The sequence below is a fragment of the Mastacembelus armatus genome, chromosome 13 (genome assembly GCF_900324485.2).
Source record: "Mastacembelus armatus chromosome 13, fMasArm1.2, whole genome shotgun sequence".
Taxonomy (NCBI): Eukaryota; Metazoa; Chordata; class Actinopteri; order Synbranchiformes; family Mastacembelidae; genus Mastacembelus; species Mastacembelus armatus.
The window spans coordinates 6,216,589-6,240,955 of record NC_046645.1 but is presented as its reverse complement, the minus strand read 5'-3'; the positions used below and the strand labels follow the sequence as shown (position 1 = coordinate 6,240,955).

At 39.9% G+C, this 24,367-nt stretch overlaps 1 protein-coding gene across 3 annotated transcripts in view; it reads left to right on the top strand.

Moving 5' to 3' along the window:
• pde2a (phosphodiesterase 2A) overlaps positions 1–24,367 on the top strand; it is a 141,005-nt gene that overhangs the window by 31,213 nt on the left and 85,425 nt on the right. For 2 of the 3 annotated variants that reach the window (XM_026330301.1, XM_026330281.1), the window contains one exon: positions 20,557–20,647. Coding sequence is in view for 2 of the 3 variants with exons in the window: in XM_026330281.1 (XP_026186066.1) it covers positions 20,557–20,647 (91 nt within the window). In the remaining variant the exon portion in view is untranslated. Of the gene's footprint in view, positions 1–20,170; positions 20,306–20,556; positions 20,648–24,367 lie in introns of those variants that run through there. The other variant, XM_026330291.1, reaches the window with a different exon arrangement.

Sequence of the window (24,367 nt, the reverse complement as noted above, 5' to 3'; positions counted from 1 at the left end):
TAGTTATGTAAATATAATATAAATAAATTAATTATGGTAATATAATAGTAGTATGAATGTGTGTATTTGTTTGTGTGTGTATGGTTCTGGTGCGCTCTGTCAATTCCAGTAGCCCTCATCTCACACTTTCTCTCCTCCTGTCTCTCTGGGAGCTCTTCTCACTGCTCCATTTATTTTACTATGCTGTCTGAGTGTGTATTTGTGTGTGTGTGTGTGTGTGTGTGTGTGTCCACTGTGTGGGTGTTATCTGCCTTGTTTTATTCTTCTTCAGTTGCTTATTAAACTTTCTTATGGCCTCCACCTTCTTTTCCTCCTTCCCTTGACAGTCTCTTTGTGTCCTTCTCTTAGTATTGATCCATAAATCTTTACCTCTGGGTCATTTTGTCTCTTCACCTTTCTTTATTTACTATATGTATTTGATTTGTTCACCTACACTAAGCCTTTATTGTTTTCTTTTATATGTGTCTTTTATTCATTAGTGTTGTCACTCATCCTCCTGTTTTCTCTCTCCATTTCTACGTCTGTCTCTTAATGTCTGACAAGGATTATGCAATTTCTATTTCAAACTGGAGGTCATTATGCATTTACAAAATAAGTCATAACTGATAATTAGAAGGCATGGTGTTCAGTGCAGTTTATTCTGACTGCATGCAAAAGGAAAAAGTTAATGCTTTAAAGCTTGATGTGTCTGTAGTACACCAACTCTAAGGCTGTTTGCAATGCGGAGACTCTTATTCAACTGTGAGAAAGTGAAGGGGACAGAGGAATGTGAGATGCAAATCTGTCCACTTTTGTATTAGTTCTTAACGGCTTTCTTAACAATCCAAATAAAGGTTAAGTCATATTTCTCTGGATGTATGGTGCAAATTCAAGTTATGAGTAGCTAAAGGTGCAGAATTGTCTGCTGTCACCAGAGAAACACTAGGATGATGCTAGCAGGAGGTATGATGTTTCATGATAAATCTGTATAATACTGCAGTATTGCCTTTGTAAACAGCATAAAGGAGTTGTTTTTTTTTTGGGAAGACAAAGACACACCAAATAATGTGGCTTGTTTCTCTTAAGTCATTTGCACTTCACATCCTCGTTAGTGTGTAGCATCAGTATAGACCTGGCTGAACTTAAATGCCACTATATTACTGTTTAAAGCCTCATAAATTGAGCTTACACTGAAATTAACTAGTAAATTGCGGATCATCTGAATGTATCACTAAATTTTATAAGAAGAATCTGAATCCAATGTCCCTTCTCTGCTCAAATCTTGCTTCTTTTTTTTTTTTTTTTTTTTTTACCAGCATGTCAAACAGTACTGGAGTAGTACAGAGCTTGTACTTTATCCTTGAATTCTCATTTCAGTCGGGGGAAAATGGGGCTGGCAATTGTGGCGTAAAACCACATTATATAATGCAGTTGGGCTCATAACTTTCCATAGCCGTGGGATAGTGTGAGGAATATTAGCATTTTTTGGAAAAAATAACTGAACATGCAGAACATGTCTGCCTTTTAAAAATGACCACTACATTTGGCCACTAAAGATACTATATAACCACTCTCTAAAGAAGAAATGTCTTCTCTTAATGAAGAAATGTTCTCTGCATGATCATTTATATATTTTAAAAAAGGTGTTTCTCAACTTGTGTATGTAAATTTAATATTAACTGTACAAACCACTTTTTTATTTTCAACCTTAGCAATAAGTGTTTTGTGTTGTATGAGCATAAACAGCAGTACAAAAACTTTGCCGTATTTTATTTACATATTCTTTAATGTGTTATATACTGATTTAAGTTGCATTTATTCCAATTATAAGCTTCAGTATTCTTAGTATTCAATGGCTACTTTTAGTACTTCACAGATATGCAAGTATTATTGGAACCTGAAAGTTTTGAGATTTGCTGGGTTATTGTAGTTATCATAGTTTTATATTGACAGATCTAAACTTACTGTAATATTGTGTATAATTAAATTACATGTAGTTCTCTCATCTCTCTCTTTTTCCGGTGCATTAGATTTGTACCATGAGCAGCTTTAAACTAAGGTCACTTACAGTCAAGACATTGCTCACGTTTACTCATGTAACTGATTATTTGTGAACATCAGTGTTACCCTTTGTTAGTGTTTGTAAGTGTGGCGTGTGTTAGTCAGATATAGTAAGCCACACACACTTGTTCACTATATCTTGCTTTAAATCTACTTTTTCTCTACGTGTTTATTACGTCTATGAGTCTATTATTTATCATATGTGTGTAGATTTAACCACGTGTGTGTGAACACAGGCGTTGCCGTCTTATCTATGGCGTCACACAGAAACAGAATCAATCAACATAAGACCAAAAGCCTTATCGTGCCAAACACCACCATACTGTTTACTCAGACAAGCAGACACACACACACACACACACACACACACACACACACACACAGACACACACACCTTTCCTTTACTATCTGGTATTCTGCGTAATGAGCAAGAATCGTGATGTTTACTGTAAGATGTGTATGTTTGAGTGTGTCTACATGCATTCGTCTGTGTATTGCCAACAGCTGAGAACAAACTGACTACAGTATATGTGGGCGGTTCATGTGTGGAATTGTTTTAAAGTCAGATTCAGTTTGTGAAGACATAATTGCCACTTTGTGCAAGGGGTGGGGGTGTATTTATTGGTACATAGATATCCAGTGGGCTTAATTAGTGTATATATAATTCGTGTAAATATGTTATAGAGCAAAGTCCATGTGGAGAGGAGGTATACTGAGATTTCCTGAAACAGATATTGAACTACAGAATAAAACAGTGAAACAACCCAAAATAAGATATTGATTGATCCAGTTTTTTTAACCCACAGTATCTTCATGAGGCAAACCTCCATGTGAACAAAACACCTGACTTTTTTATACACTTAAAACATTTCAAATCTCCTTTGTATGTTGTTTCTAGCTGGGGTTTGCTGTGCACAGTATCCTCTGCCACTCTGGTCACATATTGACCCATGAATGTGATTCCTGGAGCCAGTGGGTGGAACATACTGTACTGTATGAGTGGGGCATTGTTTCCATATGGCCCATTGAACTGATCTGACCTTTGATGCAAACCTTACATTTACTAGTGCATCCTTTAAGATTAGTAACCAAGCTAATATGAGATTAGTCATTTGGTTAATTTAACATACAAAAACACTTTACACTATAATATTATTTGCGCTAATATTTTGACTGTTTCTTCAGCTTTAAATTCAATATAGGGGTACTGTAGGTTGATAGTTCTATTGTCTGCGACCTATGGTTTTGTAACTAACACAGTCTCGCTCTCTTCTTGAGATTGCTTTGTTATCTTGGAGACAGACTGCTTTAAGTGTCACTCTGTATAATCATGGTTATTCACAGGATGAACTGCAGAATGAAACTAATGGGGAGCATTAGGTTTCCACAGGGGGGACATATTAAGTAATACAGATATGTTTACAGAGTGCCTGCAGTAAAAAAGAAGAATTGCCAGACTGCAGTTCAGCTCAGTGTCCTAACAGGAAGGAATTTTGTGCCTCAGACACAACCAGATGTGTCATTACACAAAATGACATTGTATGGATACACAGAGTTCCATTCTGGCTTCAAAACATAATACACAAGACCGACCTACTTGCACAAATAAGCAGGCAGTAACCCACTCACTCATCACAGTTACTTGAATAGACATGCTAACATGACATAACTGTCATCCCTCTAGTTTGACATGTATATCATTGTTTTAGAGTTTTTTATGACATGAAAAGGTGGAGTGTGTAAATTGTTATTTAGTGGCTTCTAGTGGTGAGATTACAGAATGCAGCTTTCTGAGCATTTCTAACCCCCCTACTTTTCAGGTGTGATGGTAAAACATGATTCCCTGTCTACAGTCAGTGTTTGGTTTGTCCATTTTGGGCTACTGTAGAAACATGGCAAGAGAACATGGCTGCCTCTGTGAATGGAGACCCGCTCCCTATGTAGATTTTCTTACAAGCAGCCTCTTGTAAAGCTGCTAATGGCTACAAGATGAGTGTGAAGCTACTGTCTTATCACAGAATCTCTCAAGGTGGAGTTTGATAGTTCAGAGCACAAAGTGAATTAATTTGACACCAGAGACGGTGTAACAATCAGGGTGATCTTTCCCTAATGACTATGACATTTTCCTGAGTACAACCAAATATTTTAAGCCACCATAACTTTTCTGTAAAGCTGGCATATGAGTCATTTTTGGAGCATCGCTCTCCCACATATAGTTGAGCTGGATGTTTGGACCACTTAGCTAAACTTCTCTGTCACCCACAGGAAGATACAAGTGGCCTTATAGTGTTAACCCTGCAGTCTTATCCACTGATAAACCATGTATTTCATCCCACTAGGAAGTCTGTACAGTGAAGTGAAAGTCACAGTGTCATGTTAATCCAGCCATGATTTGAATTTTTATGTCTGTTTTCATTAATCTGTAGTGAGGTCAAGGTTTGCCTTAATGAAAGTCATTCTGGATGTCAGATAACTGAATAAACACTAAATGTGCATGTGGCAGTGAGGTGGATGAGGGTTTTAATGGAGGAGAGAGCAGTTTCTCTGGCTTGTAGAATAAATTTAGGAGAACTCTTTATCAGCCTGCTCACACACTCTTACACAAAAACATAGATGCACATACATTTATATATGAGTTTACATATACGTACATACACAGTCTCCTAATACAGACACTCATTTCAAAAATGATTTCAACTCATTTGCATCCACAGCTGCGAGAATTTTAATGTTGGTAACACAGTGAGAAATTAGTCATGTTTGCATGAAGCAGAGTTGGCTTTTGATGCTGTTATATATAGTTCAGTCAACCCTAATAATCTTGGGTAACCTGAGGTAATGGATGCTTCTCTGTGGCCTACATCTCATGAAAGCGAATTAGGTGAACAGATCCACTCCTGTTTATCGCTGAACGTCAAGTGAAAGCTAAGTGTTTTTAAAGTGGCTCATACATTTTGTGGATGTTCCAAATGACCCTGTAAAGAAGAGCATAGCTGGAAATTTCATTTTGTGGTCAGGCTTTCTTGTCACAGCAGCCCCTTTTTGAGTGCTTGACCTTGAATTAGGCTGGTTCAGACTGGTTTTCTTGACCTAGGCATTCTTCAGTGAGCCTATATGAAGCATTCCATTTGATTTAGTAATGTAGTGGTAGGAGGTTTGATCCACTCTTGTGCTGAGTTGCTTTTAAGGTGTGAAACATGAAGTGGGCAGAATTTGGGGGAAACTTTGGCCAGAGGGGTAAATGGGAACGCAAGAATATCAACCTCCGAGCTCAGACCTGAGAGACAGTTTTATAACTGAAAAACAAGTTTTGTGAGAAGCCTAGGCTAGGACCTGTGTGTGAGCAGGGATGCTTTTTGTTTTCTCTCTGCGAAGTTGCACAGTCTCAAATTTTTGCAGTCACATCACTTATATGCAAATCAAACTGAGAGCAGAACAAAATCCATTGGATTTGACATGCCTCAAAGTGTCATCCTGTTGAGTCTGCCTTCTGTCAGGCTGTGTCATCCACACGCTGCGGATGTTACACTGATCCTAACCCTTGTGTCACACTAAAGTTCTTCAATACGTAGCTACATTGACTTTTATCAGAGAAAATTTTTGAGGGGCTCAGAGAGCTAAATATGCAGACCTCAGTGTATTGGTAAACCTGGTAGGACATTCATTTCTTATCATCTGACAACAGCCTTTGTGCTGCTTTTATACTGTGTTTCGCTTTCATGTTTCCTCCAGAGTTTTCTTCCTCTGCAGACTCGTCTGTCTCTCTACCCGTCAGTCGTCCTGTGGGAGAGAATAAGGTTCACACTTGTCATGTGTCTCTGGGCCCAAATAAAAGAAAAGACAGATCTCCTTCTGAGTCGCAGGCAGGAAGCAACTTTTAACGTTTTCAGTCCAACACACGGTAATTCACATCAGCGTGGATCATGATCTTATTCATTTTGTTATGAAAAACAGAGCAAATACTGTAAGTCAAACTGTCGCAACTGCACTCACTGTAATTTTTTGTAATGTAAGTTTTCCCTCAGATTTACTGCCAGAAATTAGGCATATTACCACCATCCTTGTGTCACGAAGCTTAAGATTTCATCTAGCTGTTACAATTATATTAAGCAGTGTTACAGTAACAAATGGTCACAATGTAACATCATACTGTAATGCATGCTGTTGTATTCCACAACATTATACTGCATTTTGGCAAGCCTGGCTTCAAGTTGCTCTAAAAACGTCTTTTGTGATTTAAGAATCTGTCCTTCTCAGATTGTTTCTTTGTATCTTTGGCAATTTCTGTCTTCCCAGCTGTGTTTTGGATGGCCTTGGTGTCATGTATATCTCAAACGTCTATGTCAGATCTTTGTACTTTGTAGTAGATGGAGAATAGAAACGAGAGTGTAACAAGGCAGAAAGGCAGGTTAAAAAGGTGCCATGAGAGTTGGAAAAGTGTGGAGGTGTGACATCGGTGCAGAGTGAGAGATGAAAGAATGGGACTAAAGAAAGAGAGAGAGGCCAGGGACAGAGAGAGAAAGTTTAAAGACGATTAACAATATGGGAAGAAAGAAATACCCAGCTGGGGGAGGTTTAGGTAAAATTCAGGGGAGAGCTTGGCCGGTTTTTACCAGAGGGAAAAGAGGAGATTGTTATGACCACGTTACCATGGCGACAGCAGGTTTCTAGCGCTGCTTTTCTCATCCCCTTGATCACAGACTGGGATTTAGATAAAGGTGTTTGCATATGTGTATTTCTTTTTTGTGCTGATGTGTGCCATTGTGTGTGCTTGTGTGTGTGTAACACAGACAGGGAGGGAGAGAGAAGTGAAGGCTGACCTTTGTGGCATATTGATGCCTGCTGGGAAATGATATTGTTTGCATCAGTGCATCCTCAATATGTGTGTGTGGGTGCATGTGTGTAATCATGCTGTCAGTCCAAATATACGCCCACCTGGCTGATAATGACGCCGCTTCACCATGTGTGCCCTCTGTGGTTGTATGTATTTGTACGTGTATGCGTGATTTTGTTTATGTTTGGGTAATGCGTGTGTGTGTGTGTGTGTGTGTGCTGCGAGTTTATTTATTTATTTTTTGCAAACAGGTGTTGAGACTGAGGCGAGGAAGATATTGGAGAGGGTCAAGAAAGGCCGAAGCAAATCATTATAGAAATCCTATCAAGCACTGAAGAGGCATCTAAGTGAAACCATGTTAACAACAGAAAATAGAATTGGCTCTGGTTACATCTCTAAGCATCACAACCGAAGGGGATGGGCTGGGGGGGATATGGAGGGAAGGACAAGGGAAAAGACGACAGGTGAGGAAAATTGGAGAGAAAATGATTTCTGATTTCCTCAGCAGTGGTGAGGAGATTGGACAGGCAGCCGTTTAGATAGAGTACTACACACATCCACACAGGGGTGCATACACACACACACACACCCACTCTCACTATCACACTTTGTCAGTACTTTAAAGCTCAGTGCTATGAGCAAGGCCCGGCTGCAGTAATCATGAGATAAAGTGTTTTAATCGTGGAGCGAAATCACTCCTCTTATCCTTTAATCTCAGTGATGGGCAGGATTGGAAATGTTACTCTGAAAGTGTAATCTGTTACAGAATACTCATTACAACTACACCATAATCAAGTGAAATACTCAGATTAAGGTTGTGTGATATGACAATATATATTCTGAGATCATATAAACAAAGTGCTTTGCTGTTTATTCAATAGTTTATATATGTGGTTGTATTAAACCAGCAGCTCCAAACTTGAGCAATGAAAAGATTCTATAAGGGCAAAGGAGAAAAAATCATTTTCTTTGTATCTTTTCACTGTTTTGTTTTAAGGGGTCAACAGACCAATAGAAACCACTGTATTGATTATCATTTAGCAGGAGCGTTCACATGTGATGTTCATGTGATCTGTTTTAATTTCTCTCTCTCTTTCTCCCTCAGGATTTTACACCAAAACACACACACACACACACACACACACACACACACACACACCCTCACACACACACACACACACACACACACACACACACACACAGAGTTACAGAGACACATACGGATACATGCACAGTTTAAGAGGCTTTTCTGCTGATCCTTTGTAGCACCCATAAACACACAATAGGTAGAAATGCATTCACTCACATATGTGTACTGGTTGTGCACATACATATTATTACACACATACACAATCACATCACCTGAAAGAAACCACCACCAAGATGAAGAGTCTGTAATGAAAGATGAATATGAATATGAAAAGATGAGATAAGAAAGGAAGTCTGTACACTCTCACACAGTGTGAGTTTCTATATGTACTGTAAATCTGCCCTACTTGCGACTGTAGCCTCTCAGTGGATTAGACTTTCTTCTTTCTTGTCTCATTTTTCCTTTCCTTTCTCTGTCTTATTTATCCTGTTTTTTGGGGGGCAGGCATTATTAATTCTTACCCTCTTTAGGCCCTACGCTTCCCTTTGAAATGGAAACAATAAGCTCATTGGTATTCCTTATAGAGATGTGTAAGTGTGAGGAGAGAGAGGGCGCAGGAGAGACAGAACACTTGCAAGACTTTGAAGTTTGTGTTTGGAAGGTGGAGTGATGTTGTAATTGATGCCGGCCCTTCAGGTGAAGTCAGTGCAGAAAATGCAGTTCATTTCCCCTCGTCTCATCTGCCTGTATGACGACTGGACCCCAGAGAGAAATTGTCAAGAAAATTTGAAAATTGGTTTCCATTACGGTCCTCAGTCTTCATAAAGCAGATAGAGCGGTGCAGTCAAACCCGACATTAATCCAAATGAGAATGAAAGCAGCGTGTTTTGGTTCAGCTGGGATTTTCTTCAATAAAAAACAGACAAGGTTACAGATGCACTGTTTCATGTTGTCTTTATTAAATTCACACACAGAGCACACAAAAGAGATTGTAGTTCTACACTAAATTTAAGTGCTGCTCTGACAGTGTCACTGTAAATCAGACACACGTCCAATTTGGATGTGCTGAGTGTAGTTTAGCTATTTGTACACGTGGGGGCACTCTGACAGCAGAGCTGACTTGTCTGACATTGCAAACCTGCAGAGAAAACACACAAAAAAACTGGAGGAAGAAAGATAAAGAGGAGGAAAAAGGAATTCTTAATAAATTATTTTAAGGAAAAAAGTAATGAGTGAAAGAAGGAAGGAAGAGGGAAAGCGAGAAAACATGAGTTAAAAAGAAAGAGTCCAAAGGCGAAGAAGGTCAAAAATCTGTTTATTTAGGCGTGGCTGTGGATGTATGTTGAGGGCGTGTGTGTGTGGATTTGTCACGTAAGTTCATGACATGAATGAGGGCACGTGTGTACACAGAGTGTGTATGTGTGTACAAATGTGTGGGTGTGCCCATAATTGCCATTGTGTATTCAGACCCAGATAGTGTTTCTTTGTTTCAACATGTTCACTGTCTGTCTGTGTCACAGCTTCACAGGACTTGACGTATTTTGTTTTCAGAATGTAAGTTAATTTATGGGCTGTCCACCTCTCCTGTTTATGTTCATTGCACTCCTGTCTGTGTCCACTGGGCTTCATCCAGCAGTGGAGTTTTGAGCTACACAGTTGGACCAGCCGTTTGCTCTGGAACAATTATTAATACATTATAATCAACAGAAGAGTAATTCATCATAATTCATAGCATAATTCTGGTAATTACATTTGCACATACAATGTTAATCAATTGATATGTTGGTTATTACCAGATTAATTCTTCAGTGGTTTGTTCCAAAAAAAAAAAAAGATTAAATGTCACATTTTCCTAGAGGCCAAGGTGGTGCCTTCATACTCTTTGTCTGTCCAACTGTAAAAACAATCAAAGTTTGCTACCATAACACCATGTAATTGTAAAATGCTCAGTATTTGTGCTTGAGCTGCTGACTGTTTGAAAACTTTCAACAATGTTTTTGGTTATAGTTCCAAAAAATATAACCTTACATGTAGGTTAGATTTTTTAGGTCTGTTTGATATCCAAACACAAGAAATGGGAAAGCTAATGGTAAAACTTGAGTCTCTGGTTAAATTAAGATTGGACTGAAAACGTCAGAACAGCTACTGATAATACTGATACTAATGTTTATCAAAGATCTCCTGTTTTATCTCAAGTTGTCAAAGTGCCATCAACTTTTTTTCACAGCTGCATTACACACACTAACGTCTTCGTGTCTGTCTTCAGTCAACTCTGCCTTTACCTATGCTGTAAAACATCTTGCATCATTTATTTATTTATTTATTTATTTTTGCCTGTTACAGGTTTTCTGAGACAGAATTCCCATCTGATATTTTGCAGTCTTACACATAACTCTGTCAGTTTTGTCAACATGAATAATTCCCTCCTTCAGCTATGAAACTGGTTTGACATCCTGCTCTAAAACTAAATCAAAAGGTGGCATAGAGCCCGGTGACAGCCTAACACTGACTTTGTTTGAGAGTTTAGTCTGGTAGTGTTTTCACTGTGACCATGACTTCTGAAAATATGGTTATTCTCTTGTATAACTCTATTTAGTCCCCGAGTTTAGTTCTAATCCTCCATCTGTACCGAAGGCTCGAGGTTATGCTTTGAGAGGATAAAGCTGCTGTGTGTGTGTGGGGTTACATGTGTAGCTGAGTGTGTGCACGCCAGGGTCAGTGCATTCACTGCTTCATTATAGAAGGGAAATTGTGGGTATAAATTGTTCTGTGATTTTTGCACCTCAGGACGACGGGGTGCCATAGCAACAAATCTGAGGCAGTGTGGTTATTTCACATGCACGCACACATGCACGTGTACACACACAAACACACACACGCAGTCATTGTCATTACCACTTGTAGCATCTATTCAGTCTGCTCAACACTGCACTCACATCAGCTTGTCGCAGTGCTGTGTTCTGATTGGCTGAACTAAGAAAGCAATTAGATTAGAGGTGAAGAGATAAAGAGGGCATGGAGATATTAATATAACCAGACATTCACCATCTGATCTATCTGGTTACTACCAGTGCACAAAGCTGCAAAGACATGCAAATACTAGCACACAAATGTTATGTTTCCTAACCAGAGAGTGAACAGTGCAGTGAGGCACTATTGGACTTACACCTCATTAGCTGTTGGGTAGTTTTGTATAAAGTAAAAAAAGAACCAGGGAAACAGGGTGGAACAGGAAGTTTTGTTGGTTTGCTGCAGGGTTCCTCTGACTTTTTCATTCCCTGCATCTACATGACTTCTTTCCATCTATTACTTTTCTTTTTCTTCCTTCAGCTGCTGTTGCTGCAGTGTTTTCTTTTCTCTGTTCCCACTCTGGTGTCTTGCTCTCTCCCTCTGCAGGATGCTCTCTGTGTTTTCTGCTTTTCCTGCTTTTACCTAGGCTCTGACTTCTTCTGTCTCACTGCTGCAGATTTTCTGCCACCCTCACTCATTTTCCAGTGAGTCTGTGTGGGGTTTCTTTTAACTATAGTGCACATCAGGGTGCATGTGCTCACATATGTAGCAAAAACGATGTGTCAGCTGTGACAACTTTTTGGCTTTTTAGCTGACGCCGACATCACCATGGGCTACAGCGACAGTGACTGAAAGGGTCAGGTTCCTCCCCTTCAACCTTTAGCTTCTCATTAGGTGGTTTGCCGCCTTCCTTCCATCTCTCCACCTCCTTCTTCATCTCACTATCTGTCTTTCACTTCCCCATCCTCTGGGTTTATCACTTACTCCTCACTGTGCTCACTGTTTCCCACTCACCTCTGACATGAATGCCAATAACGAAATGGTGAAGGAAGGAAATGTGTGTGTGTCTGTGTGTGTGTGTGTCTGTGTGTGTGTCTGTGTGTGTCCTTGTGCCTGAACATTGTTGAGCAGCACATCAGGAAGGAAGCAGCTAACTATGACAGGAGAAGAGCTCCTTTATACATAAACAGACACCATTTTTATGCTTCTAGTCTTTCTTGCATTATTTATTTCTTTATAATTGTAAATACTGGAAGACACTATGAAACTTGAATAGTTCAGGTCCCATCAGTTTAATGTTGACTGCATGTAGGAGCAACTTTTTTGCATACTGGGAAAGCCACATTTGCCAAGTGTGGACACAGATCAGTACCCTCTATGTACTTAATAGGTGTCCTGGTCCTGCATTACCCCTTTTTAAACAGACGTCTTTGATAGAGAGTTCACTAAAAGCTTATTAGGCTTAGTCAGTAATTTACTGATGCTTTAAAAATTTGCTTTAAGCCATTAGTATGAACAAATTTTGCAGAGTTGTTATTGTTGTGTAAATCTGCTCAAAGCCTCTGTGCATTAGCAGTGAGTGACAGTGACATTCACATCATCAAAGGATCAGTTTTGGTGTCTTTAGAAACAATCAGTCAGGCCTCACCTACTCCAGGTTCCCTCCAAGTCTTAGACAGAGGTTACTCATGTCTGATCGAAGAATAAATCTATCAGGACAGGTGTCTGTTGTCTGAGAAACCTGGCTCAGCCTGTTTTACTAGGCCTAATGTCCAAAACAGATAACTGACAGACTCGAAACATCGCAGGTAAACTCCACATTAGTTGTACTCTGAACCCTCATTTTCACTCGGCTCATTATGAACTTGAACACTCCAGGTGACCTGCTAAATAGGCTCCACTTTTAACAGTAGTGTTAGCAGCAAACAATTAGTAAGGTCCAGCTATGACTCAAACCCAGAAACAAATACAGTTAACCTGCTGTCTCGTTCCACCTGCAGGGTGAAATTTACAGTATGGACTAAATGAGCAGAGTATATGACTCCTGTAAGCCACACAAATGCAATTGCTCTTTGAGTTAATGGTGAATTTGCAGTGTTTCTTACATACACATTTAAAAACAACAAGACAGCCGGATAGTGCTATTGTATTGTTCAGCAGGTGGGCTTTCTAAATAGCAGTGGACTATACAGATATTTCTATAGAACCTTCTCCTTTTCTTCTCGTTCCTCATCCTTTCATCTGCCTCTCCTCACTTCTTGAAGCTGCTGAGATTTACTATAGTTAGGACACAGTGCATGTTGGTATGGAAACTAGCTTATAAACTGTGCAGGTTGCCAACGTCCTAGCTCACATAGCAACCACCAATGAGCCTCACAAAATGTTGATGAGAAGCAGCTTGGTGATTTCTGATGAACAGAAGTCATGAAGGTTTATTATTTTTAGTGTGTGGACACCCTGCTGGATATCACACAGAGAGAAAGGGGCTTTGACAATGTAGGGAACTATTGGAGGTAAAGAGCTTTTACAAAAAAAGCTGGATTTTAAGGTGACATGTCGACTTGAATCAGTTGACACCCACTCACTTACCTTGACATGTAATGGTGTGGAAATAAAGCTCAATCTGCAGTGCTTGAAAATTTTTAAGACCTTACGTACAAAACACTTTTCAAAGCATTTGATCAACTGATGAATTGTAAAGCCCAAAATGTTTTTTTTTTTTTGCAATTAAAGAACAAAAACCTTCAAATGGATTTGCAGTGGGAGCAAATCTGCCACAGTTTGGTACAGGCTGCAGTTTCCCTTCATACAATGAAGAACCGTAGTTTCTTCCACATGAAGAGAAATGTTTTTTCCATTCTAGTGTGCAACAGCATGGCCTGCTCTCTTAGCACACTGTCAATATCTGTTGTAAATACAATTTGACTGGAAAGTGAAACGTGCAATGTGGGTATTTAAAGAGCATAAAAAATCACCTTTATTTTGCTTCATTCAGCACATTGGCTGTTTTTCCCCCATATGCAGTTGGCAGCATTATTGATGCTCGCTGCATTCAGATTCATTGTTTCAAAGTGCTGTGCTGAGCAGAGTCACGTTAGCAGACGTGCCGCACTGTTGAAACAGGTTATCAATACAAACAGTACGGCTCACTGTTAAGTGTTTGATTGCGTATGTCTGCGTGACTTTTCAAAGTAGGGCGTGTCATTGTCGCTTTCCTGCTGTTGTTTTACTGCTCATGTTGTTTAAGGAAATTAGTTATGGGCAACAATAAGGTTAAGCAATATTCACACACGCACACACACACACCCACACACTTTTCTCTAAGATATTAATCATACAACATGTGGTAACCACTTTTATCCAAGGCACTTTACAGTGCATAGATTTCTAGCATTTACTGCCACACTAAGAATTTTTTTTTTTTTAGCTTCACACCTACCTTTAAACTTAGAGGGAATAAATAACAGCAAAAAAGGGCGTTAATATTAAATTAAATACACTACTAATAAGTTCTCTTTGAAATGTGAACTCTAAGAATAATAGATTGCATTTATTATCTGTCAACCATATTTTTCACTGATTCATTGCTTAGTTTATCTGTTTTTGCAAAACATGGACAAATTCTTCATCAGAATTAAAAGAGCTCAGATTATTTGCTTTATTTGACTAATCTGAATATATTTATCAGGAACTAGTGAATTGAGATATTTTCTTGATTAAAATCATGAATTACTTACCTACTGTAATTATTTACATTTTATGTGTGAAGGTAGCTAAGATAGAAAGTAATTTTCATGTCATAATGCTGATCTGAACACCTTACGCTCATCCTTGATAGCCTAACATATACTCTCACTGCATGCATTGCTATGTACTGCCTCGCTCTGTCTTTTCCGGCTCCTCACACAGCAAAAGCATTTCCCCAAATGCAAATCACTCATTAAGCTGAGTGCATTTCTGAAGCATCCACCTCAAGATGGGAACCTCTATTGTTCCACAGAAGAGGATGTCAATGGATTTTGCAGATCTCTTTCACGCTGGGATGGAAATGCAGCGAAAGAGGCACTAGTATGAAAGGCTCTAAAAATTTCATGTCATGGATTATTGGTTTTAGAGAATACTGCTTAGAAAATGCTGATGATGATCTTGATTTTTGCATAGAAAAATAAATAATGAAATGTTAATATATTTGAAAGGTTGTACAAGATCAGCCTTTAATCAGTGAGCGCAATCACACTAAGTACATTGATCAAATAAGATCTGTGATATGTTATTGGCTTTTTTGTAACACAGTTAAATGAGAAGCTGGTCTAAAACAAATAAAGTTAATTATGTCTTTCTTAAAAATATTTTTATTTATATACTTGTCTATTTTTTCCCTTGGTTTTCTTTTTTTCTTATTCTGTCTTTTTTGCACTGGTTCAGATCAGCAGGAAGAAAACTGGGGGTGTGGGGGAAGAGAGAGACTCCGGTTCACTTGACACTACACATATATATATATGTGTGTGTGTGTGTGTGTGTTTGCATTAGGATGCCATTAATACAGCTCGACCATTATGTAGATTAGCCCTATTCCCCTGAGTGCACCTTCACCAGTTAGAGCTTTCAATCACTCCACTGCTTTATGGGAGCCAAGACACACACACACACACACACACACACACACACACACAGAGGCACATTTTCATACAGATGTGCTTTCAATCACTGTATTTTATGGACACCATATACACACACATAAAACCACATCACAGCCACCAACACATCATGCTGACATATACTTTATCCATAAACACACACACACACACACGCACACACACACACACACACACACACACACACAAACTCCATCATTTTAGAGAACATTACATTGACTTAAATTCGTTTCTTGGAGACTTATCCCAACCTTAATCCAGGTCTTCACCTTAAAACTTAATGATCTGCATTACAGGGACTCACATTTTGTCCCCAAAAAGAAATCACAATATGACTGTGTAAATACTGTAGATTACGTATGTCTCCACAATGTAAATAATACAAGAACAGACACACACAGCACTTCAAGGTTACTGGTCATACCCTCATCAGACTCCAGGTCCATCCATAGCTTGGTAGTAATGTTCTGCACTGTAAGTTATTCCTGCTGGTTCAGTGTCTGTGTGCGTGTGGGGGGTATGATGTGCTGGGTGAGTACGTAACCGCATGGTGTTTTTATGTGTTGATTGCATCTAAGCAACAACGGTCCCCGTTTTAATCGTGAACTTGGGATCTATAGTCTTTTCAGCTGAACTGTGCAGCAGCTATGCTCTAAAGAATGTGTGTATGCCTGGAATTACTCACATTGTGGGGACCAGTGTTAGGCAAGCACTGCTTATGGTTACAGTTAGGGAAAGTCTCCAGAAAATGAATGTAAGTCAATGTAAAGTCTCCATAAAAAATAAAAAGATGTGTGTTTCACACAGTCCACAGCAGATGAGAAGAGAGTGTTTGAGTCAAACTGTTGTCAGGAGTGTGTTTGTAAATATGCTTGCTTGTGTGTTTTCCTCAGTACAGGTAAGGACATGTACCCCTACCTGTGTGTGTGTGAGAGTGTGAAAGAGAGAGAGAGCTCAATCTATGGCAGATACTGCACAGAATTGATTATATGAACTATGTGCCGTGCTGATTATCTATCTGTGTGTTTTGCTGCTATTAGCCAACACTGGTCAATACAGTATGTGGTCCTGCTGCACTGGAATAACCTAACCATGTGTACAGAACAGCCAGCCTCTGGGTTTACTGACATTGTGTGTCTAATCACAATCAATGTAACTCTGTGAACGAATGGTCAGGTTCTGACTTAGCTGCCCACTATGAACCATCTTTCTCTCTTTTCCTGGGTCCCTTCATATATAAAAGGATATAAGTGACTTTAAAGTAGTTGTTATTGTCAAATTGTGTTTGGACTTAACCCAGGAGAGTTGTGTTTGTCAGCCAGTTATAATCCAACACTGGCTTTTTGATGGCTTCAAAGATAATCAGCCACTACCATTTTTAAGTGTGCTAAATTAAAAAAAAAAACAAATAAAAAAAAAAAATATATATATATATTTAGCTCACTTATATATTATATATATATATATACTTATATTTTTTTTAATGCAATGAAAATTGTGTGTAATTATGAAAATTGTACGTGTATGTATATGTATGTGTATGGGTACGGAAAGTATTCAGACCCCTTTAAATTTTTCACTCTTTGTGTCATTGCAGCCATTTGCCAAAATCAAAAAAGTTCATTTTATTTCTCATTAATGTACACTCAGCACCCCATCTTGACAGAAAAAAACAGAAATGTAGAAATTTTTGCAAATTTATTAAAAAAGAAAAACTGAAATATCACATGGTCATAAGTATTCAGACCCTGTGCTCAGTATTGAGTAGAAGCACCCTTTTGAGCTAGTACAGCCATGAGTCTTCTTGGGAATGATGCAACAAGTTTTTCACACCTGGATTTGGGGATCCTCTGCCATTCTTCCTTGCAGATCCTCTCCAGTTCTGTCAGGTTGGATGGTGAACGTTGGTGGACAGCCATTTTCAGGTCTCTGCAGAGAAGCTCAATTGGGTTTAGGTCAGGGCTCTGGCTGGGCCAGTCAAGAACGATCACAGAGTTGTTCCGAAGCCACTCCTTTGTTATTTTAGCTGTGTGCTTAGGGTCATTGTCCTGTTGAAAGGTGAACCTTCGGCCCAGTCTGAGGTCCTGAGCACTCTGGGAGAGGTTTTCTTCCAGGATATCTCTGTACTTGGCCGCATTCATCTTTCCTTCAATTGCAACCAGTCGTCCTGTCCCTGCAGCTGAAAAACACCCCCACAACATGATGCTCCCACCACCATGTATCACTGTAGGGATTGTATTGGGCAGGTGATGAGCAGTGCCTGGTTTTCTCCACACATACCGCTTAGAATTAATGCCAAAAAGTTCAATCTTGGTCTCATCAGACCAGAGAATCTTATTTCTCATGGTCTGGGAGTCCTTCATGTGTTTTTTGGCAAACTCTATGCGGGCTTTCATGTGTCTTTCATTGAGGAGAGGCTTCCGTTGGGCCACTCTGCCATAAAGCCCCGACTGGTGGAGGGCTGCAGTGATAGTTGACTTTGTGGAACTTTCTCCCACCTCCCTACTGCATCTCTGGAGCTCAGCCACAGTGATCTTTGGGTTCTTCTTTACCTCTCTCACCAAGGCTCTTCTCCCACGATTGCTCAGTTTGGCTGGACGGCCAGGTCTAGGAAGAGTTCTGGTCGTCCCAAACTTTTTCCATTTGAGGATTATGGAGGCCACTGTGCTCTTAGGAACCTTGAGTGCTGCAGAAATTCTTTTGTAACCTTGGCCAGATCTGTGCCTTGCCACAATTCTCTCTGAGCTCCTTGGGCAGTTCCTTCAACCTCATGATTCTCATTTGCTCTGACATGCACTGTGAGCTGTAAGGTCTTATATAGACAGGGGTGTGCCTTTCCTAATCAAGTCCAATCAGTTTAATTAAACACAGCTGGACTCCAATGAAGGAGCAGAACCATCTCAAGGAGGATCAGAAGAAATGGACAGCATGTGAGTTAAATATGAGTGTCACTGCAAAGGGTCTGAATACTTATGACCATGTGATATTTCAGTTTTTCTTTTGTAATAAATTTGCAAAAATTTCTACATTTCTGGTTTTTTCTGTCAAGATGGGGTGCTGAGTGTACATTAATGAGAAATAAAATGAACTTTTTTGATTTTGGCAAATGGCAGCAATGACACAAAGAGTGAAAAATTTAAAGGGGTCTGAATACTTTCCGTACCCACTGTATATACATACATACATACATACACATTTCATAATAGCTTTTTGGAAGACATCATACACAACTGCAGTTGTTTGCAAAATTTAAAATCTTAAATCCTAAGAATTGGCAGTACAGTGTTGACTGAACACAGCTGCTTCAGAAATGCATTTTCTGTGTGATATGACTTGACATTGTGTGTGTACGTAGCTGCTGGCGTGCCTGTTTTTAGTAAAAGACTCAGAGGTTTGTTGTCAGATTGATGGACTACATTAGACAGTCCTATTCAACCTCTTGTACAGCTCCGTGCTGAATGTCCTGTCACTACCAATGTCACCTTAGAGAAGCAGCTGTCAGTGGCACACGTGGCGCTTTCTGCAGCAGATTGGAGCTGATGTGATAAATCTGCCAGCCGATTGGACGTATATCACTGTGATGGTGGAGATAAATCTTTGATGCATTATAAATATGCATTGCATGTGACTTTGTTTCTGTTATAGTGGTTGGAGGGCTAAATCAGGATTAATTCTTCTTAGGAATTGTTTGAAATTATTGGGTTTCATTTTGAGCTGAGAAAAATCCATCTAAGTGAAAATCAGTTTATAGAAATAGGCAAACACTGCAGTGACTATATTTTCTGTCACTTTGAGGACCTCAGGGACCCTTTTTCCATTTCGTTTGCTGTTGTGTGAAGTATTTTCTAAATGGTGTGTGCAACAGAACAAAATTAACATAATGGAACAATCCGACATATAGACTTTTACCCAGGGCAAAGGCGTGTGTTGGTGGTGGTGTGGTGCTTCATGTACAGGTGAGAAAATAAAATATGATACAGTTGTGGTTCAGTTGGAGAAACAGATTTTTATGTGTAAAGCTTATTAGACACCAAATCACAAACAGTATTTTGTAATACTCAGGATTTTACAAAGGTTGTTGCAGCAGCAACTGTTTCATGTCTGGTCATGACAATGTTGAGGTAAACAGCAGAAATACAATGTTCATGTTACAGAATCATCCATGTGTACATGTTGATTGGCCAGTGCCTTGCTGGATGACGATTGTGTTACAGAAAAAGTTAAACTAGATCCATTTTTTCCCCTCCGGTGCCAGTTCCTGCACTGTGCCCTTCTAAACAAATGAAAGCTGCATTTATTATGTATTATCAAATATGGCATAAAAAAAGGTTTGAGCCAATTTGACCAAAAAAAATAGTATTTGAACCTGTGAAAATGGGTGAACTCAATCTATTAATGAAGATCTTGGATACGACAATAAATAGACCATGGGATGTGATGTTCATATAGGTACAGTACAGTATTTTCTGATCTGCCTCCTTAATGAACTGGTTAAGTTGTGGCAGTTAAACTAAAGTACTGGGTTAACATGAGGACCAACCCAGGTTGACTGTTGATAGAAAAGAGTTCACACACATGGCTGTATATATGTTGTTTCAATGGTCACAACACACTGACAGTAGGGAAATTAAATGTGGTGAGGGTTGAGGGAGGCAGTAAGACCCAGAGGAGAAGCAGAGAGAGAGGGAGAGAGGGAGCGAGAAGTGGGAGGAGAGAGGAGGAGGGACTGTGTTCATTCTCGGCTCTATGTGTTGAAGCTCGTGGTGTTGGCGCACCAGTGTGTGTCTCAGCCTGCCGGCGCGAGTGTGTGAATGTGTGTGTGACTCCAGCGCTCTCTCTGCGTGCGACAGGTGGAGATGACATGACTGCACTCGAGAGAAAGAAAGGGAAGGACCTGTAAGGACTATACACACTCAGATTCACTCACATACGTAAACACACTCACCTTTTCCCCTACATTCCCTCACACACAAATTCCTGCACTCCTCAGTTCAGGGAAAAGATAAGTTCTTCAGTGTGTGTGAAAATCTTTTTTTTTTCCCAGAAGCTTATCACCCAGACTGAAACAGCTGACTCCATGTGCAGACAACACAGCAGACAACAAACACATACACAGAAGTCCTGACTGTTGTTTTTGATGCCTGCAGACGCGGTCAGCAAGTGTTTCTGCGTCCAGAGGACAGTTCAGCTCCAGCCCTGACTACCAGACAGTCCACCACGTTGTCCGAACAACTCCAGGTAGGATTTACTTCTCTTCTCCTTCTACCCGTCAATGTCTTTTTCCACTAACTACTAGATGTACACTGATAAATTCACCTTGATATACTCTACTGACCTGGTTTTCCCTTCAGTCAAAATCCCTTTTAATTGAGGAACTTTCCCCCCTGATTTGTTCTGTCAGTTTCTTTTTCTTCTTCTTTCTGTCTCTCTCTCTCTCTCTCTCTCTCTCACACACACACACACACACACGCACAAACACTTCTGCTCTCTTCTTGCCTCTTGTTATTCCCTCACCATCCTTGTTTCTGGCAATGATGAACTTTTGTCTGGAGGAGGTAAGTTTCAACTCCTGTTGTTGAAACTGTCTATCTTTCTCTCCAGATTGAGTTGGTGAGATACTTATTACTTGCCTGGGGCTTCTGTGTGTGTGTGTGTGTGTGTGTGTGTCTCTGTCTCTGTCTCTGTCTCTGTCTCTGTCTCTGTCTCTGTCTCTGTCTCTGTCTCTGTCTCTGTCTCTGTCTCTGTCTGTCTGTGAACTCAGATAAAAGACGGAAAGATAAAACATAAAGCAGCCATAAACATGAAAGGGAGGAAATTAAAGATGATGACATTCTTGTTTGAATGGCGAATGAGTGCTTGGGCACAGCTGTGTCTGTGCATGTGTGTTACGTGCTTGTGTGTGTGTCTTTTGCTCGACTATGTTTTTCGTTTGAGTTCATGCAAATAGTTCTTGTAGTTACATTCCTCATTTTGTTTTGTCGTCTTTTTCAAATTTCTTGTTTTGGTCCGTCTCGCTCCGTTTGTGTTTGTATGATTTGTGGCCTATAAGCAGATACCTAACTGCTGCTTTCTTGTGTATTCACACATGCCATCAAACAGCATTAGCTTGAGTGTGTGTTTGCATGTACAAGTGTGTGTTTGGTTGTGCATTTGTGTTTGTGTTTTTTTTTTATTGCAGTGGGATTTAATGTTGTTGGCAGCAAAATAGAAGAAAACGTTTGATTGGATGCCAGTGTCAATATGTTCTGCTCAGATCCAATTACTTAAACAGATGTACACACACTGATGGCACACAACCCCAACCTCTTACACACACACACGTTATGTCATTCATACAAGAAAGAGATAAATAACCACATAAACATCATTCAGTATGAAAATTGTTTCATCATTTCTTTCTCATTAATTTATGTCAGGGCAAGGATCAGTTTTAAATACACAGTAGATAATTATAGTGTTTCAGGCTGTGTGGGTATCTCAATACATTTTAAAGTTGAATTGCACCGGCACATTTGTTCAGTTGATTCAACCATTATTTATGCAGGCATTTGTGTACATGTGCGTCTCAACTTGTTTGTGTGCAGGTCTGTCGTTATAGTGGTAAGGCAGTTCTCAGTCACTCTTCCACATACGTATTTCCGCAGTCAGATTACGTCTCTGAACAGTCCGGTCCAACTGCATTCTTGTCTTTCAGCCTTTGCGTGCATTTAAATGGTAAATGGTTTGTTGCTGGAGCGTCATCACCGCTGTAAATACTGGCTCTCATTTAGCTGCTGGTAAACATGGGTGCACTTGTTACAGTTGCTCAGGGGCGAATAAGGTGACACGTTTGTTATTGACTTGCTTCACATGTAAAGTTTTGATGATGTCATGACTGTTATCTTTTGCTTATGTCAAAAATTTCGGTGAAACCAAGTGAGTCCATCAATGTTAAGTTGTGTCCTGCGTGTATGCTGTTATTCGTTGGTGAGCCTGTGCATAGGGGAAAGGCGCTGTATTTATTGGGTTTGTGTGTGCACACACTCATTTGTATATGCATGTGAACCAATGAGGCAGGAGAAGCAGAAGGTTAAGCTTTTCTCATTCTCCAGTAAAACAGAGGATTAATTTGTCAGGGGAAATTGTGGTAGCGTTTACATGTTTGTGTGTTTTTGGGTCTTATATTGTGCAAATCCTTGTTTCATTACTATCCATATTTAGACCCTGTGCTTCAATCTTATTCCTAAGTGAGACATTGTATGTTGCTGTATAGTGTGTGAATCTCTACAACTGTGTGCATCGTTGTGAAAAACAAATCAGAAGCAACATTTGGGAACAGGTGTGTGTTTATTTGTCCTGATCCCTTCTTCCTTAGGCTCCCCGACAATTATCTGCATATGTTATCCATGTCACACTGTCATTTAGCTGTACAGATCCATCCATCCATTTTCTTTACCTGCTTATTCCTTAACCAGGGTCACAGGGATCTGCTGGAGCCTATCCCAGGTCTCTTTGGGTGGAAGGCAGGGGTACACCCTGGACAGGTCCCCAGTCCATCACAGGGCCACATAGAGACAAACAACCTCACACACTCACACTCACTCCTATGGGCAATTTAGAGTCACCAATCAACTTGACATACATGTTTTTGGACTGTGGGAGGAAACCAGAGTACCTGGAGAAAACCCATGCAAACACAGGGAGAACATGCAAACTCCACACAGAAAGGCCGGGTTGCAAACCCACGACCCTCTTGTTGTGAGGCAACAGTGCTAACCACTCAGCCACCATGCTGCCCGCTGCGCAGATGTCTCTGTATTTTCTTCTCATGATCTGCTTAAAGCAATGGAAAATTCTCGACTGATTATTAACAAATACAAATGCACAACATGCCGTACAACCTATACCAAATAGGTCATTTGTCCTATTGCTTTAACAATGGCATACATCATTATGGCAGGTATAACAGACCTCTGTTGCTGTGGAAACTGTTCCAACTATACCATTACAATTACAGAGCTGTCATAATTCATTAAATTTAGGCACAATAACATCTTGGTTAGGTTTAGGCAAAAACTGGGCCTGCATGCAACCACCCCCAGGCTTCTCCTGATGTAGACTTTCTTTACTTTATATACTATGTCACCTCGCTTCCTCCTGTTAGGAGGGCCACTAGACATTGCCTAACCATGACACATAACTGCTGGTCATAACAACCTACTGGCACATATGACCACGTACAGAATAATTTCTCACAGAGGGGCAGTCTCTAAATGAAAGGTGCACAGGTGTGTGTGTATGAATGTGGCTGCAAGCTCCATACATTGCTGCCCCAGACAGATGGACAGTGTTTCTGTTGGCAGTAGAAGCTTTAGCATACTCAAGTTTGCATTTCATAGTTTTAGAATTTTCAGTGGGTCTGACCTAACTGCTGGTACACTGTGATGAGTACTGCATTACTGAGTATGTGTGTGCTTGCCCACACATGCTGCTTGCAAGCACATGCAAAGATTTGTTATTATGATGCTGGATCACTTTCTCACTTGTTGTTTCTTGCTTCCATAGTATTTATTTACTTTGCTTGAGCTTGTACATAAGCTATGTGTGTTTACTTTTGTGTAGTTCAATACAGAGTACAGGTAGAGAACAGGTGGGTGTTCATTGTCTCACTCAAGGGCAAAGCAACAGACAACATGCAGTTGAATTATTGCTGTAGCTACCAACAGAATCAAAAATTTATCATTTTATCTATTCATTTTAAACCATTTTCAGCTCAGCCAGTCAGCACACACACTGAATGAGAATTCAGTAATTAAGAACAGACAAATAGATTATTTTGGCTCAAGGCAAAACCTAAATTCAAGCCACCAAAAAGCAATAACAGGAAGAGGCCAATTCATCAAAAGCTGCATCTGCAACAAGCAGCTTGCTGTGATAAACCAGCAGAGCTCTCACCAATATCATTTTCAAAGAGCCTAA